Source organism: Brachycentrus maculatus, unplaced genomic scaffold, assembly GCF_059751285.1.
Source record: "Brachycentrus maculatus isolate JH-2025_06_01 unplaced genomic scaffold, ASM5975128v1 h1tg000757l, whole genome shotgun sequence".
Classification (NCBI taxonomy): Eukaryota; Metazoa; Arthropoda; class Insecta; order Trichoptera; family Brachycentridae; genus Brachycentrus; species Brachycentrus maculatus.
Window position 1 is genome coordinate 364,252 of NW_028281487.1, and position 18,914 is coordinate 383,165.

At 31.5% G+C, this 18,914-nt stretch overlaps 2 protein-coding genes across 4 annotated transcripts in view; both read right to left on the reverse strand.

Moving 5' to 3' along the window:
• mol (dual oxidase maturation factor 1 mol) overlaps window positions 1-18,914 on the reverse strand; it is a 167,560-nt gene that overhangs the window by 42,418 nt on the left and 106,228 nt on the right. The gene's annotated exons all lie outside the window — the stretch shown is intronic.
• On the reverse strand, window positions 1,287-18,109 carry LOC148300286 (uncharacterized). Its single transcript, XM_088275008.1, has 2 exons — window positions 16,595-18,109; window positions 1,287-1,493 (listed from the first exon to the last, which is right to left on the reverse strand). Exons 1-2 carry the CDS (start codon window positions 18,107-18,109, stop codon window positions 1,287-1,289), a joined length of 1,722 nt encoding a protein of 573 aa, XP_088131134.1.

An 18,914-nucleotide genomic window follows, 5' to 3' on the forward strand; every position in this document is an offset into this window, starting at 1 on the left:
AAATTTGTCACGAAACACACGAAATTTGCAGATTTAAATGTTGCATAATAATCTTGCAGTCACGTTTACTTTGTGTTAACAATATAAATATACCCGGAACTTAATATTCTGTATACACATCTTTACCGAGAGTTTTCAAGGTTATACTCAGCTTTTTAAAAATGTTATTATATAGGTTTTCATGTGTGTGCTTCCTATAACCATAAATAGTACATAAAACCGGCACCGAGTGTAAAGATAATATTTGGTATTACGTAAATTGTTGAAATAAGTAAACAATACTTTGTCAGTCGTCAAGAGGACTACTAAAGTGTCTCTTTGAGTGTTGGGCTGGAATTTCAGTGGAAATATAACGGATTAATTACGTGATGTAGATTTACACTCAATTTCTGGACTTAAATTTCTTATGTTTTTATTTATTGTTTCGGCATTAACTTTGTAGCAAGACATGTTACAATGATTAAAGAAAACACTTGTTTTTTTTTAATCATTGTAACATGTCCCCCTAACTTTCCCCTCTCCTTAATTATAGAACAATTTTATATTTTAGTTATTATACAGACCTGAATGATGGAAGTTTAACTTCCGAAACTAGTAGTCTTTAATAAAATTCAAGTAGTATAAAATAAGTGTTTTCTTTAATCATTGTAAATTTCTTATGACATAGGCATTTTGATATCAAAGATTAAATATAAATTAAATATGTATTTGTATTGGAAAGAAACATATCGCTCACTCCTTTCAAGAACGTCTTAAATCAAAAATTGACAATTTTCAGTTGTGCATGTTTTTGGAATGCTAAGAAAATGTACTATACCCAGCAAAAGAGGCATATTTTTAACTTAATATTTACTCGCTACAGGGCAGAAAATGTTGTTTTGCATTTTGCAGAAAAGGTATTGTTTAATTTTTTTTTTGAAATATATTAAATATTTTTCAAATGGAGAAAAAACATTCAGGTTTTACCTAAAAAGATCTATTGCACGGTAAAAAGTTCAATAAGTGGCATGATATTTATTTTTAATACATTGTGTTATATTTTTAAACTTAAAAAACGTTCTCCTGAAAAATCAAGTTTTTTGATTTATGACGTTCTTGAAAGGAGTGAGCGATATGTGTTCAGAGAGGATTTTACGCACGTCTAAAAAGGCATTACGTATTTTTCAACGAAACACCATTTATTATATATTTATTATTTGTGCATCCATTTTTACATGCAGTTCATTCTGAACAAGGCCTCGATTTGTGAAAGGACGTTTATCCAATTTGATGTCAAATTAAAAATGTCACGAATTTGTTTTGGTTTCTTCGCGGACAGATGGGAGTTTCCGATTCGACCACTCGCCCGACCGAGTTACTTGTCCAACCTTGTCAGCGTTTGGTAATGCGGCATTGGAGCCGCTATAAAACTTGGGTCGGTGAATGAAACCAGCGAACGCAGCGCATTTGACAATGCACCCATTTATTACACCGAGCCAAGCCTTTGAAATTTTCTACAGCAATTAAAAATCAAAATATTAATTTTAATTTCAAAAGAAAAATATGGAAGTCTGGTCATTTACGGGACTAGCGACCGTCATAGGTTGGTAACATTTACTAATTCTACCCATGATTGTCAACCACGCTTCTCAATTTCTTGGAAGTATTATATATTTACTATCTAATTTCGACATAAACTGATGAGATGAAGAAGCTTTTTTATTGAGCAGAAACTCTTTTATTTGTATCTGAGGCCCGAATCCTGGAATTCCAGGATTCAAACCCAAATACCAATTTCGGATTAAACTCAATTTGATTATTTTTAATTAATGTTTTTCTTTGTAAATACCACTATTTCCTTGGAAAAAGTGGTTTTCACTAAGTAAAATAATAATTAAAAATGGATATATTTGACCGCAAAGTGACTGCCGAATCAATAAATGAATTTGAATAGCCTAGCTTAAATATTTTGAATTATTGACAGATACTGCACATTTGTTTTTGAATTTATTTACTGAATGGGTAATATTTAGATAGCTAGGCAATTTTAATAATTTGTATAGTTTACGCTTTCGTTTGTGTTGTAAAAAAGAGATTCTTTGTATTTCCAGCACTGATGTGGAAAATTACAATTTGTGGTTTAAACACGGCATTGGCGATTCAAATTGTTAATTTGTATTAAATTAAAAGTAAATTAAAACGTGTAAAATATTAACTAATTAATTTACTATGACAGTAACGTTTTTACAAACCTTATTAGGTCAAAATCATTATATCCCCACCGATTTGAATACAATTTTTTTTTAATAAAATAAAATAACGTGTACTCATTGGAGTATAAGGCAAATCAAATATTTTTCACGGGTAAATTACTAAGAAGTCGTGCAATAGTCATAACACATGTGTAATAATAAGTAATATGTGTTTTTTTTTTCAAATGTATAATTAGGTATCGTTCATGGTCCTTTTTTTATGGACTGTATTAATTTGTTTAGTATCTTAGTCGAACACGCCCAGAAAAAAATATATCACTGCTAAAAACCAATCTTGTTTTTAGCTTTGATATTGATTTTAGAGGCTACTTTCATTAAAACCTTTCATTAATCCATATTCAATTCTTATATTTATTTTGTAAATCAGGCATTATTAAGGACAGATAGGACATTTAAATTAAATTGAAGGATATACGCATTACTTTGGCTCAGTCTAGTTTAAAGGACCGGGTTTCTTCAAAACACCAGTCCGATGATGTCGGTTACGACGAAACTCGGTCGCTGGTCAAATAAAATTCATGTGGAAAATATTATTAACTTGTTATTTTATTCTTTAAAATGCAGTTCTACCAAGAAATGTTAGTACAAAACTTAAATCAAAACATATCTTAACATATAGTGTAAGGTTAAAAATAATTGAAATAATAATTGGGCAACCGCGATCTGGACTTTTCAGTATGCGATCGGCTGTATGAGAAGCCGGTCGTATCTCTGCGCACGAATAAAAAATATATATACATAAATATAAATGTATTTATATATTTATATGTAAATTGGACTTTGCTTTTTATGTATATATATATATATATATATATATATATATATATATATATATATATATATATATATATATATATATATATATATATATATATATATATATATATATATATATATATATATATATATATATATATATATATATATATATAATGTATACTTTTTAAAGAATAACTATTGACTTTTATTAACTAATTATTTAAGAAATGGATCGACATCGCAGGAGGCTAATCCCTCTTAAAAAACAGGCCACAAGGCCTACACTAAGAAGAAGAAGAAGAAGACTATTAAAAATGTATTTTTATAAATTTGTTAACTCCTTGCCTTTCAATAATTATTTTCTTTTCAAAACCATATATTTATTCAGAATACAAAAATAGTTTTTTTAGAAAAAAAATCAAATACGTCAAATGTTACCTGTGTTTGAGGAAAATTGAGTTGCGATTCAACGTATGTTGGTCGTGGAGGAATTTAATCGTCAAATATTTATTTTAATATTTTTACTAGCTGTAATCATCTATCGTGATATTTTGATCGTTGATCAATGATCAAGGCTGTCTTTCTGTGTGTACTTTGTCCTGATATAGAATGATTATTGGGAAATATTGTGGTCACATACCTGTCAAGCAAAGCAGTCATGACACCGAGGATAAGGTTGATCGTACTAAGATTAGAATAAAAAAATAATTGCATAACTTTTATTTTTATGAAAAGTATTATTAATTTATTTTTCGTACATTAAAAGTATTGTTAACTCTGTGGTATGGTAATATAACACTCTCCTTATCATTCAAAATTTAATTTTTGTATAAATATCTGCATCCGTAGGTCAGCACGCTCTGCTACCGTTCTGGAGGTCCCGCGAAGTGATTTTTTCACTGTAATATTTATTCAATATAACCCTGGACTGGTACCTGAAGTGGAGGGCTGATCACCTTTCCTTCATGTATAAACGATCAAGATAACACTGCGTTTATATGAAGCAGTGCCCTATGCACCATTGGGGTGTGGATAAGGGTTTAAAAAATAATAATAATAAATGTCAGATCGTGACAATTTACTTTTAGTCTACATTATTCCGAAACCGGTAGTCACGAAGAAGTGTTTTTGAAAGTGGTATTACATAATTTGAACGATGAATGATAAGTGGAGAGTTGGATTATTAATTTTTTGAAAAATCCACCTACAGTAACTACAGTGACAGGTAAAATACTTTTTTTTTACCATAAACATATTTTTCTTTGAATGTGGAAAAAAATCAGGCGATACTAAAAATCTCTCACTTGCTACTGGACAGTTGCTATCACTAAGGATTAAAAGAAATCGACTGCGTTTCATAAAATACAATAAATAATAAATATTTTATAAGCTATATATAAACAGTGGATTATCCAAGACGCTTCCTCAATGAGGTTATCATAATTAGAAACAAATTTCAAAAACACAGAATTATCAACCGAAAAATGCTAAAATTGAAATAAAAAGCATTACCTTTATTTTGAAATAAAAGTAATATTATTAAAGCCAAAGTAACCAACAACATTTAAAACATAACATATGTTTACCAAAAAAAATTACGTGAATACTTGTATATCTTACTCTTAACGAAATTCTACTTTTGCAATCAATAAATACCCTCAAATAAACGAAAACAAAACAATTATCGTTAAAATAATTAGTACCCACTTAATAAATATTTGAACATATCTTTGAATAATATAATTATAAGAAGCCATAATATTTTTATCGGTATTGGCAATAAAATTAAAGACTTTTGGCTAAAATATAAACTGCGAGGTTTATTAAGTGTTTAAATTAACCTCGATGACTAATCGCTAACACAAATGCTAAGCACCTTATAACATATCCGTATAGCCATTTAATAATGAAACTTTTTACATAACAGCTAATAATTGTTGGATAACGGAGGTGGGTAGATTTGAAATAGGTCGTATCATTCAGCCATGTTATCCATGATTGCTAGACTTATAAAAGACATGTATCTTACAATTAGGTTATTTTAAAAATATATATAAAATGTGCCCTCGGCAAGGGAAAACCTAGTGAGGACACATTACTGTAAATTTAAAATTGTAAATAAGTGTACGATAAAAATGAATAAATAAATCGAATGTTTAGCATTTTAACGGATTGCTTTTTTTACCACCTCCCAGGACCGACCCGAGAATGACAGGACCTAGTCCTAAAAGAAGAAGAAGAAGCTTTTTTGGAGTAAATGTTATTTTTTCAACCATCCTGCGGTACAACTACACGCGATTGTCAGACACCGACTTTAAGGATTCAATACGTGACCAACTCCGTTAAGCGCCATACGTGTTTCCACGCACAATTTTTTGAGAATATATATTTGAATTTGTTTTTTTTGGAATATATAAAAAAAAATATTTATTTAATATATATATATTTTTAAAATCCTTACCTTTTAATGACTGTTTTATTTTAAAAATACTTATTTTTTAGTACAAAAATGGTTTATTGTAACTGCAGACAGTTGGTAGAATTCCATATTGAATTGTTGGGTAATATATCCAAAATTAAACAAGGTTTATTGTCAACATTTTGAGTGTGTCCAAATACTTGTTCACAAAATCTGTGAACAAGTATTTGGACACACTCAAAATGTTGTAAATATATTGTCTGGTCAAATTATAAGCTTAAATAATAAAAATGAAAATGGTATTTTCTGGCGTTTCTCATGTGTGTGATTATAATCCAGGATTCGGACCTCACATACTAATATAAGAGTTTTTGCTTAGTAAAAAGCTTCTTTACATCTCATCAATAGATTTCTCTAGTGAAGTTCTAGTGATTCAAGAACAAGGTTTCTAAATTGGTTCATATATACAGAACTTCCAAGAATTTGAGTAGTGTGGTTGTCAATAATGGGTAGAATTGGTGAATGTTACACGTGTGTAAAGTGATCACTTAAACCAGCCTATGACGGTCGTCAGCCCCGTTAATGCCCAGACTGACATATTCTTCTTCATCTTTGATGAGATGTCAAAAAATAAGGTTTATTGTGTTTGATAATGTCTTAATAAGACGAAACGCGTCACGTATTAACATATATGTACATAATAAATGTAGAATTCTATCCAATAAATCTTATTTAATTTTCGATATATTACGCAACAATACAAAAATTGTGTTTTAAAAAAACAATTACGTCAAATATTACCTGAGTTTCAAGAAATTTAATAATAATAATAAACCCTTATCCGCACTCTAATGGTGCATAGGGCACTGCTTCATATAAACGCAGTGTTATCTTGATCGTTTACACATGAAGGAAAGGTGATCAGCCCTCCGCTTCAGGTACCAGTCCAGGGTAATATTGAATAAATAATACAGTGAAAAAATCACATATATTTATTTGACCCCCCCCTGGGAATCGAACCCGGGACCTCCAGAACGGTAGCCGAGTGTGCTGACCATTACACTACGGAGGCGGACAAAAGTCAAGAAAATTAAGTGGCGGGCTATCGATTTTCCCGCCTTTAACAGAAAATTTATTAAATAAAAGGCTGCAAAGACATTTTTTTGCCATTTTCAATTTTGGCTTCGTTCGGAACTAAGCCCCACATGTGCAGGTATTCCCACACGCCCATAAAGCATGCGCGAGCAAGTGTAGTGAGGCACGCCTAGAACGATTGCGGCTATAGAGCCATAGCCCGGAGCAATATTCGATTTTGACCTTCGCAACGCACTCGCCTAAGGTCTAGGTTCCTCCGCAATTTCTCGATATATTGCCGAGGTGTGATTACGTGTGTAATTATGCATTTCCGCAGTTTTGGTAAACCTTCGGGGCGAATTTGGAAACGACATTTACGGGAAATTCAATGCCCGAATGCAGGCTTGGGTAGTTGAAATAATTTAATCGGTTGATATTTTTTATTGAATCTGCATTCACTTTTTGAACATGATGATTAAGTTTTTTTATAAATAATTTGTATCGCTAGTACGTGGTTTAAGACGAGTTATTTTGATTTCACTTTTTAAATAAAGTTTTATGTGATCTATCTTTTATTCACTGCCTTAAATATACATATTATTTATTGAATCGGCATTAACTTTGTGGTATGACATGTTGATTATTAAAAGAAAATTAAAGACTTGTATCTCTAACCGTTATACACACCCAATGGTGCATAGGGCACTGCATCGTATTGACGCAATGTTATATTGATCGTTAATTATATGAAGGCAAGGTGGTCACTTCTGCGCTTCAGGGACCAGTCCAGAGTAATATTAAATAAATATTAGAGAGTAAAATCACTAATATTAATTCTCACCCCCCTGGGAATCGAACTTGGGACCTCCAGCACGGTAGCTAAACACGCTGACCATTACATCACGGAGGCGGACTTGTATAATACCACTTGTATAAAACGCTTGAATACGACTTAATGAGTTTTACTTCATTATATACTAATAGTTTCGAAAACTATAGATGTTTTCAAAACTAGTCGCGTGTAATGAAATAAAACTCATAAAGTGGTTTTATATGTACAAATTTTTAGCCTTAAATATAGATTGTGTTGTTAAATAACTTGATAATTTATCACATGAAGACTTGCTTCAAGTGTCAGTCCTGAGTAATATAATATAAAGGATAATACTGACTTTTAGGCCGTTTTTAATTAATGTATCACTTGACAAATATCACTATTTCTTAAGATCTATTTTGACACGTGTTTCGATGCATTCCGCATCATTTTCAAACACCGTATAATGGATTTTAAGAAATTGTGTTTTTCGTATATTAAAAGCATTGATTACTTTATGGTATGGTAATATAACACTCTCCTTATCTTACACAAAGTGAACGATGAATGATAAGAAGAGTGTTAATAGTAGTTATTACGAAGGTAAACTTAAAAATGGTTATATACGACAAAGTGAGTGCCGAATCAATTAATGAAATTATTTAGACAGCTGCATGATTCAAACCCCGAACCACATGAATAGTATTCAAACACGGTAACAACGTTTTTTTTTAAATAAATATAATAAAAACGATGCTTTTAAGGTTTTGAGGCATCGCTAAGTACAATAGTATTTCCATTGATATTTATTTTACCATAAACCCTTAACATAGTTACGATATATCGCTCACTCCTTTCAAGAACGTCATAAATCAAAAATCGTCAATTTTCAGTTTTGTATGTTTTCGCAATGCCCAGAAAATGTACTATATCCCAGCAAAAAGGCATATTTTTAACTTAATATTTACCCGCTACAGGGCAAAAAATGTTGTTTTCGCATTTTGAAGAAAAGGTATTGTTTAATTATTTTTTTAAATAAACTAAATATTTTTCAAATGGAGAAAAAACCTTCAGGTTTTACCTAAAAAGATCAGTTGCATAGTGAAAAGTTAAATAAGTGGCTTGATATTTATTTTTAATACATTGTGTTATATTTTTGAACTTTAAAAACGTTCTCCTGAAAAATCAAGTTTTTTGATTTATGACGTTCTTGAAAGGAGTGAGCGATTTGTCATTATCAAAATTTAATTGAAAAAGCGTACTAAAAATTCGTTGCGAGTATTATATTTAAATATTATAATTTTTTTAACCAATCGTTATATTCATTCTTATTTTTTATAGTATCAATACGGAGTTTAAAGATTTCCGTCTGAAATGAATAGTAAATACTATAATCTATTAGAAAATGTACCAACCGGTGAAAGTCACACGAATATCCGGTGATTAAGAGCTTCGTATCAATTCGTATGCAAATAGGAATACAAGTGAGAGAGTGATAATTATATCAAGGTAAAGTAACATTACATAATTGCGTTAACAATACAATTGGAATAATTTTTTTTTTCACAGAATAATAAAACTACAAAAACATTAATGTAGCTTTTAACATATATTTTATTTGTTTTAAATTATATATTTTATTTTTAGTAATTAAAAAAAAATTGTATAAATATTTATTTAGATTACTAACAAAAAAAATCGCATGACCAATAACATAACAATTTTGTGTGTGTTATATCCCATGGAATCTGTCCAATTATTTCATCTTCTTCTTACTCTTATACGCACCCAATGGTACATAGGGCACTGGATCATATAGACGTATTGTTATTTTGATCGTTAATTGCACGAAGGTCCAGGGTGATATTAAATGAATATGAAAGTGAAAACCACCCTTATTTATTTTAACCCCCATGGGCATCGATTTAAGACATTGAAATTAAAAAAAGATTGGGTGTAGTGAGATATTTAGTGAATTTTCAGCAACTTTTTGACCAGTTCCATAAATAAACAAAACGAAAAACGTCCAAAGCTTGATATATCTTTCTGTTTTCATAGTTCAGGCATATGGTTTTAAATTGTTTTAGAAATATGACTATGCTATCTTCGAGCTAAATAAAAGGGATGATTAATTTAAAAAGAGGAGTTAGTAATGAAAACTGATGAATGAAGGATTTACAAAAAAATCAAAAGTCATCATTTGACATCAAATTAATATAACCTCAATTTTTTGTAGGTATATATGTATATTGACATAAATATTTTTCTCAAGGACTTGCAGCATATTTTTTATCAGAAATAATATGCGGGTAGATTGTGGTAAACTAACCTTACGTAATTATCAACATTACTGGATGTGAGGCAAACATTTAGGTTACTAGTTACAAACACATACGTGTGTACTAACTCAACAATAGGGCTTCAATTAGCACAGGATAAGTGAATCTAATTAAGATTTCTCTTGTTAGGCCACATACACCTATGACATGTTTGTAACAAGAGAAAAGATGCATGTTTTTAGTGTAGGGTTATTCGATTTTCAATAGTAAAAAAGACTACGGATTATTTATATAAATTGATACTTGTAAAATAGTTTTCAGGTTTTTCAATACCATAACTGCTTCAATACGCTCAACGCAACGTTAAAGCAAGTTTAGGTGATATTTTTAATAAGCAAATTAATAAATTATCCATCTATAGGAACTTTTCAATACTTTCATTGAAAATACATCGTTTTAAGAGCTAAAATAATCTTATAAATTGGTAAGAATAGCGTCAATTAAAACAAATATGTAGACGATACATTTTGAATACGAAAATTGTAGAAATAAAAACCATATATTTTTAGTTAAAGTGTTAGAAAAATAAATAAAAATATATAAATATCCATTTGCATAAAGAGGTATGTAGTAAAATACATAACACTTTGAGTGTGTCCAAATACTGGTTCACAAACACTTAGGAGTTATTTTATATTTTGTCATCCCAACGTGGATGAAGAAGAAGACTTCCATATTTATCTTTGTTGAGATGTCAAAAATGTAAAGTAAATATACATGGATGGAAAATCACTAAAAGAAGAAGAAAACTACAATCTCCAGCACGTTCCTCAATTCCTTCAACACGCATCATGCAAAGCACATTTGATACGTTAAAATGAAGAAAAAAAACAGACACGACATCCCGACATTTACTATTTTTTAGTGTTATTCTCTTTTCAATACCATTGTTCATGGTATTTAAATACCATTGTTTACATTTTCCGTTTTCGAAGCAATTAAAAGGTGGGATTTCGTTTTAAACAATGAAAAATAATTGCAGTATTAGATATCATAATATGAAAACGAAACGTAAGTATGTTTTGAACTATTTTGGTATAGGAAACATTACTTATGTCTTGAGGCGGTCACGAATGTTTGAAACCTGCGAAATGGGCGTCTAGGCCCAGATGTTCGGTGCCCAGTAAGTCTTTGCTGACAAGTAACTTCAATTTTCTTGTTAGACTTTGAATATTATCTATTTTTGTACAAATGGCCTTAAGGAAATAAATACACACAGTGCCTTAAAAACACCGACATATTATCATAATTTACATTATATAATTTAAATACGGAAATAATAAATAAGCAAAGAGCAAAAAAAATCTCCTAGCAAAGCACACCAATCACAGTTAAAATAACTATGCAAACGTACATAGAACTGCAAGATCTAAAACACATCAAACAAAACATAACGCATACCTGTTTTGGTCAAAAGAATTTTGATTATTATGCAACAAAGTTAAACAACCTCCTTCCCACTATCTATAAAGTTATTAAAAAATATACTAAGTATAAAAAAATCTATTCATGAATGAAACTGATAGATTTTAAATAGGTCGCATCATTCGGCCAAGTTGTTATTGATTGCATGTAACAAACATTTTTTTCATATAGTTTTATAAATAATGTAAAATGTGCATTCATCACAGGAAAACTAAAAGAAAAAGTTATTGAAATTTATAATTATATAATGAAATATAAATAAATAAACGTCTTAAATTGACTTCAGATTAAATCAACCGTAATAATTTATGACTTTGTATTTATAATTTATATGTATGTTACTAGATTGATAACGAATTGAAAGCTTATTTGTGTCAAAATTTTGTGTGATTTTAAAAAAAAAATATATTATTATTTCTTCAAATTAGAGATTCAGAGAGATCAACGATATAAATTATAGTTCAAATATTTTTTCATAACTAAGTAATCTTTTCCATACAAAAAGTTTGTTCATAACGTTTGTGGTTTATTTATTAATTTCAGGGTGGAGGGCATTACATACAAATACATTAAAATAGTTTAAAAATATAGAATAATATGGCAAGAACATAGTAAACGTAAATAAGCGGTTATAAAAAGATTAAAAAAAATCAAAAGAAAAAAAATTGTGAATAAACAAATGTCTAAAAAAAAATTCATAACCATAACAGAAATTCAACGATTGCACAGGAAAAGATATTTGACTAGCTTAGAGAATAGATTATTTTTCATTTAAATATAATGAATTAATTTGGTGAAAAAATCATCATCTGTCATCTTTTTTTTACATAAAAAATATATCAAGTCACATTGTTTTCATATTAAGTGTTATTAGTTATTTGTCGCCGTGTACACTAGCATTATCAATGTAAAGGGAATATGCTACGAAATGGTCCATTATAAATCTGCCCACGGAAGTAGAATTACTATTAATGGTATTTTATCCATTTTCAACAATTTATTAATCTTTTGAACGGTTACCATAAAATTACCCCTTTTGATAACCACACAATTATTGTGCCAGCATTTCATTGAAATTCGTGAAGAATTAGCACTTAAAATTTATAACCGTTTAACTGAATTTCCTGTTACATAATTAATAAAATTATGTATATTAATTTTTGACCTATGAACGTAAGTATCTATAGTATTAATTTGCACTTCGCTTTTAGACTTTGAATGTTCCTGGTTCAATTATTGCCTGGGTCAACAATATATACAAATTGAATTTAAGGTTTTTGATGCTGATGTAACAATATCTTGACATTTTCCACTGTAGAGTTTACATTTGCCAGGTAGAGAAAAATTATTTAGTTTTCATACGAAATATGAGAATTTATTTTATATACATTTGTCAGTCTAAGAGACATTTTAAGTTATTACCTTTATTGATAGAATAATAAAAATTTTAAAATATACATACACACTCGTAAATTCATCTTTAAATGTAATATAATAAAATAATATTTTAACAAAGTTGAACCACTTACTGAGAAAATCCATGTAAATATTTTTTTGCAACAAAAATGTTCAGAAGTCCAATATAAAAATAAATAATAAATATAATACATAATACATTTAAGACAAAATTTTAAGAAAAACACAATATCGATTGGATGTGCTTTGGGTTTTATACTTTTATATTTAATTGATTCAGAAATCTTTTTAACACTCATTATGAAATCATAAAGTTCTTAAATATTCAAACAATGGCTACGTAGGCCTTTTATCTCGTTAAAAGTAACTATTTTATTATTTGTGGTGGAAACAAAGATCTACTTATGTAATCATATGTAGGGTTCCCCTAAGGTTTATTATGAAATACGAGCATACCGATAGTACTCTGTATTGCGCGTATTCAGGCCAATTACTTGCGCTAACCTCGATGAAGAATGAATAAAGGTTCGTCAATGTAAAATTATGTATATCCCCTTTTATTAATATTAACAATCGACTCGTTAACTGAAGATAAATATAAAAATAAATATATAAATATATATATATATATATATATATATATATATATATATATATATATATATATATATATATATATATATATATATATATATATATATATATATATATATACATATATAAATCCTATTTCGACTGTGTTCAGTGTGCTTTCATCCATCTTTTGATAACTCCATGCTTCAATTCCATAGCAATTTCAAAACAAAGTTACATTTTAATTATGAAATGGAAAATCACAAAGTTAGTGCTTCAAACATAAATTAAATTTGAAATTTATTTTATAACTATTTGCTGCATATAAATAAAACGGGAATAAATAAGGTGTTATAAGACTTTTATTATTTTAGAAGTAAAAGGAAAATTCTGTGGGTTTAAGAGCTTAGGTTGTCATGAAAAAAAATGGTACATTTGGAAGGTACTGTGAAGCAGGGGGATAACAATTGGAAGCTTTGTCTCGATATCGAGAGGACTCGATTGCGACCACCTTCTGTTGATATTAATTTGCGCTATTTGCAGTACACGAATGCAGTTGCGTGAACAGCTTGTGGATTCATAATTTTACCTCGAAGGTCGACAGACGATCGCATGATGGAAATAATGCCGCTAAGATGATCAGCGAGATTTATGATTAAATTATATACCTCATTTTGTCGCTGCTATTAAGTCCCAACAATTTAATACAATAGTATTTGCATAAACTGTGAAGCGGTTACTAAACAAAGATGGACTCTAGGTGCTCAGGTTATAACAAAACTAAATATTTTATATATACATGGGTATTTTCATTGTTATTTGTTTTTAATTGCAAATAACTGATCTTAATCAATGACTTGTGCCATTTATAAAGTAACATTAAATATCATTGAATTAAAAAAATAATACTTGGATATTAAAAAATAAAAGACACATGCTTTCTTAAATGCATGTTTCTAGAAAGTAAGAGGATCTGAAAATAAAGAGTGATATGTTCGAAAGATATAGTTCCAAAGACTGATGTTAGTTGTGTTTTAGACATTTTTAAGGATATTTGAAAATGTTAACTTTTCATCTCGAAAGATAATTTATTCCCGGGTTTGGCTGGATGAAAAGGAAGGAATCGCTTAAGATTTTATGGTATGGCGAAGAATAGAGAGTGTATTACATATTCCTATTGTATTATATAGATCAATTGGTATATAATTCTACATATCCATACAGCTCTACATAGTTATAAAACTTGAAATTATCTCAACGGCTTATTTCAATACCGACAATAAAACATAGCAGACACAAAAAAAACTAGATAATAGTCTCGTTTGTCGAAGGATTTCAACAATTCAACGACCTGTTAGCATAAGTGAAACAAAAGAAACTAAACGAATTTACACTTGACATTAAACATACAATTGGATTGAAAACATACAACAGGAATAAACAAAGAAAAAGACAGTATGGAAACTATAAATATTATGTCTCGCTGTGTATCAAGGATTTACTGGTAGGATTTATTTACTGACAGCGATAGTCTTTATTTGATAATATTCTTGGTACCAATGGAGGTCACCATTTAAAGTACTATGTTGATAAGTTGTGAATATATATGTATATATATATATATATATATATATATATATATATATATATATATATATATATATATATATATATATATATATATATATATATATATATATATATATATATATATATATATATATATATATATATATATATATATATATATATATATATATATATATATATATATATATATATATATATATATATATATATATATATATATATATATATATATATATATATATATATATATATATATATATATATATATATATATATATATATATATATATATATATATATATATATATATATATATATATATATATATATATATATATATATATATATATATATATATATATATATATATATATATATATATATATATATATATATATATATATATATATATATATATATATATATATATATATATATATATATATATATATATATATATATATATATATATATATATATATATATATATATATATATATATATATATATATATATATATATATATATATATATATTCTTTTCTTCTTTTTTCCATGTTCGCTCCCTAGGTGGAGCATATGGCCAACACGAGTCGTCTCCAAGTCACTCTGTCACGCGCCATCTCCTTGGCTTCCTCCCAGGTCAGTCCGGCGTCTCGAAGTTCCGCTGAGTATAGTCGGTGAATGGTCGTCAGCGGCCTTCCGGGGCGCCGGAATCCTCGGGGTTGGAAGAAGAGACATGAGGGGTTGATGCCCTCAGGTGGCATTCTAAGGACATGTCCCAACCATGTCCACCTTCTTCTCTTCAGGACTTCCAGTATGAGGGGCTGTTGAGTTCTTCTCCTCACATCATCATTCCTGACGAAGTCATACCACTTTATACCCAGTATTCGCCTCAGGCATCTATTTTCAAAACTTGCTAGTTTCTTGCTTTGAGCTTTGGTGAGGTGCCACGACTCACATCCGTACAGCAACACTGTTAGGATGCAGGCGTTAAAGAGACGACACTTGGTTTTTGTCGAGTAAAGCAGTGAGTCCCAGACATTGCGCATTTTATTGAATATAGCTCCTGCCATTCCGAGCCGTACATTCAGTTCCTTCTGGACACTACCATCCTCCACCATGAGTGTTCCAAGGTATCTGAAGGTGTCGACTCGAACGAGCGCTCGTCCCTCACAAGTAAGATGTTGATCACGGTCCGGACAGGCTGAGTTGCACATGACATTGGTCTTTTTGGCGTTCACTCTTAGGCCTAACCGAGCGGAGTTTATTTGGAGGGAGTCAATTATATCTTGCAGGGCTCCGATCGATGTATCTATTAGAACTGCATCGTCCGCATATTCTAAATCGCATAATTTCTGAGCAGGACTCACTGCAATTCCTCGATCCGGTGGAATTGACATTCGTAGGATGAAGTCAAACATGATGATGAAGAGAAATGGGGCTAGTACACAGCCTTGTTTCACCCCAGTAGAGACCTCAAATGGTTCACTGCACACATCATCTATTCTAACGCAGCATTCGCTGTTAGTGTGAAGCGCCCTGATAATGGCCACAATTTTGACAGGAACTCCATATGCTTCTATGATATTCCAAAGAGAAGACCTATGCGGGCTGTCGAAAGCTTTTTCGTAGTCTACAAAACAGCAGGCAAGGGCGCAGTTCCATTCGTTACTTTGCTGTAACAGGCATCGTAAGTTATGTATATGGTCAGCGCACGCCCTGCCTGGTAGAAAGCCCGCTTGGTTCTCTCTGAGGACTCGCATTATTGGTTTTTGGATTCTTGCCAAAATTATTTGTGCCAGAATTTTTCCAGGAACGCTTAAAAGAGTAATGCCACGGTAGTTATCACACAACAGCGGATCACCCTTTTTGTGGAGGGCTATAACTTCCCCGTTTACCCAATCCTTCGGGCACCTTTCCTCTTCCCATACCTTTGAAAGTAGGTGATACAGGGGGTCGAGGAGAGCGTCCATGCCACTCTTGACGTATTCCGGATGTATTTCATCGACACCAGGCGCTTTTCCGTTTTTCAGCTTTTTAATAGCTGATATAATTTCAGTATGCGTTGGAGTGCTTTGCGAAATATCGTGTGCTCGCGGAATGTTCAGTTGGGCAGAAACTGAGGGCACATGAAGGGGGTCTAAGGGGGGTGGACGATTCAGCACGCGGCAGAAGTGATCTCTCCATATGCTTTTCACGCATTCGGGCTCAGACTCGATTTGGCCGCTCGGGCCACGAACTGGGCCTGCGGTCGGGGGCCGCTTACCACAGATTTGGTGCGTAATCTTAAAAAGCTTAGAAGTATCACCTCTACGGGCTGCTTGTTCGGCTGCTGCTATTTGTGTGTCCAGGGAACGGCGTTTATCCCGCCTTGCGGATCTTTTGACAGCCAGGTGCTTCCATTTATATTGCGCTCGGAGACTTTCGAGCTTACCCTGGTCAGTTTCCGCATCTTTTAAGAGTTTTATGTTGGCCCTTTCTTCTATTAATTCCCATGTTTCATCCGACATCCATTTGGGTCGATTTGACGGCTTCATTCCGAGAACCCTTTGAGCTGACGTAACTATGGCTGTTTTGATGTTATGCCATATGCTTTCGATAGGGTCATTATCATCGGAATGTTGCTGCTCGGGTCCCTCCCTGACGGCGATATCATAGTTAAGCCAGGACATTGTCTCCTTCAGCTTATCAATGTTGACCTGACTCCTCTTCTTTGGCTTGGCAGTGCGGTTTAATTTCAGCCTTATTTTGCCTGTGAGTAGCTCATGATCACTATAGATATCGGCGCCTCTGTATGTGCGGACGTCTAGGAGTTCTCTACGATGGGCTGCAGTGTAAAGAAAATGGTCAATCTGCGTTTTTGTATTGCCATCGGGAGAAGTCCAAGTATACTTGTGGATATTTTTGTGAGGAAAAATTGTACCACCTATTAAGAGCTCATTTAAGGTTGCGAGTTCGATGAGCCGCTCACCGTTATCGTTAATGCAACCGAGGCCGTGGCTACCCATCACTGTTGGACCGAGTGCTACGTTGGTGCCGACTCTTGCGTTAAGGTCTCCCATTACAATGACGCGGTCCCTTTTCGGGACCGAGGATATTGCGGAGTGCAGAGAGTCGTAAAAAGCATCTTTAACGTGATCGTCGGCATCTTCTGTGGGGGCATAGCATTGGAGTATGGTTACAGAGCTATCTGTGGTTTTGAAAGTTGCGCGTAAAACTCTTTCAGAAATTGGTTCCCATTTTTGGAGGCAGCGAGCCGCTTTGTCTGTCATTATAAGTGCCACTCCCTGTCGATGGTACTGCTCTTGTCCTGAATAGATGATTGTGTGTTTCTCCAGCAGTTTCTTTCCTGAGCCTTTCCATCGCGTCTCGCTCAGTCCCAGGATGTCCAATTTGTACATCTTCATGATGCGAGTAGCGTGCAGGTCTTTTCCAGGAGTGCGCATGGTTCGCACATTATATGTGCCAACGTGAAGCGTTGCACTGTTGGAGAGTAATTCCTTATCTTTAACATTATCCTTTTTACGTTTGCCGGGCCGTGAGTCAGGTGTTTGTGTCCGAGGCTGACTTGTTGTTGGTATCGTAATCATGTTTATTTAAAGAGACCGGGTGATTAACCCTGCGCTCTCGAGGCCTGGGCAGGTGCCCTGAAGGATGGCTCATCCTGGTTTTTCTGTAGGGGTGTATTCCTTCCCTTAGCTGGGGGGGGGTCTCGTTATTAGGCGCCAGACAATCGCCTTTCGTCCTCTTCCCGTTAGCTACAGTTTTCGCCAAAGGCTCTGACTGCATTACCAGGACCTACGACGGGGACGTGGGAAGAAGGGCTTGCTAGGGGTCTACGGTCACTAAGGGCCTGAAGGTTGGCTTTTCTCAGCATTTTTTAGGAATGTTCTGTCCAGCACAGAATATACCACTGAGGCCATTTCCCAGCCTTTAAGGTCCCATATATATATATATATATATATATATATATATATATTTGTATATATATATATATAAATATATATATATATATATATATATATATATATATATATATATATATATATATATATATATATATATATATATTTGTATATATATATATATAAATATATATATATATATATATATATATATATATATATATATATATATATATATAAAATATATATATATATATATATATAAATATATATATATATATTTATATGTATATATATATATATATATATATATATATATATATATATATATATATATATATATATA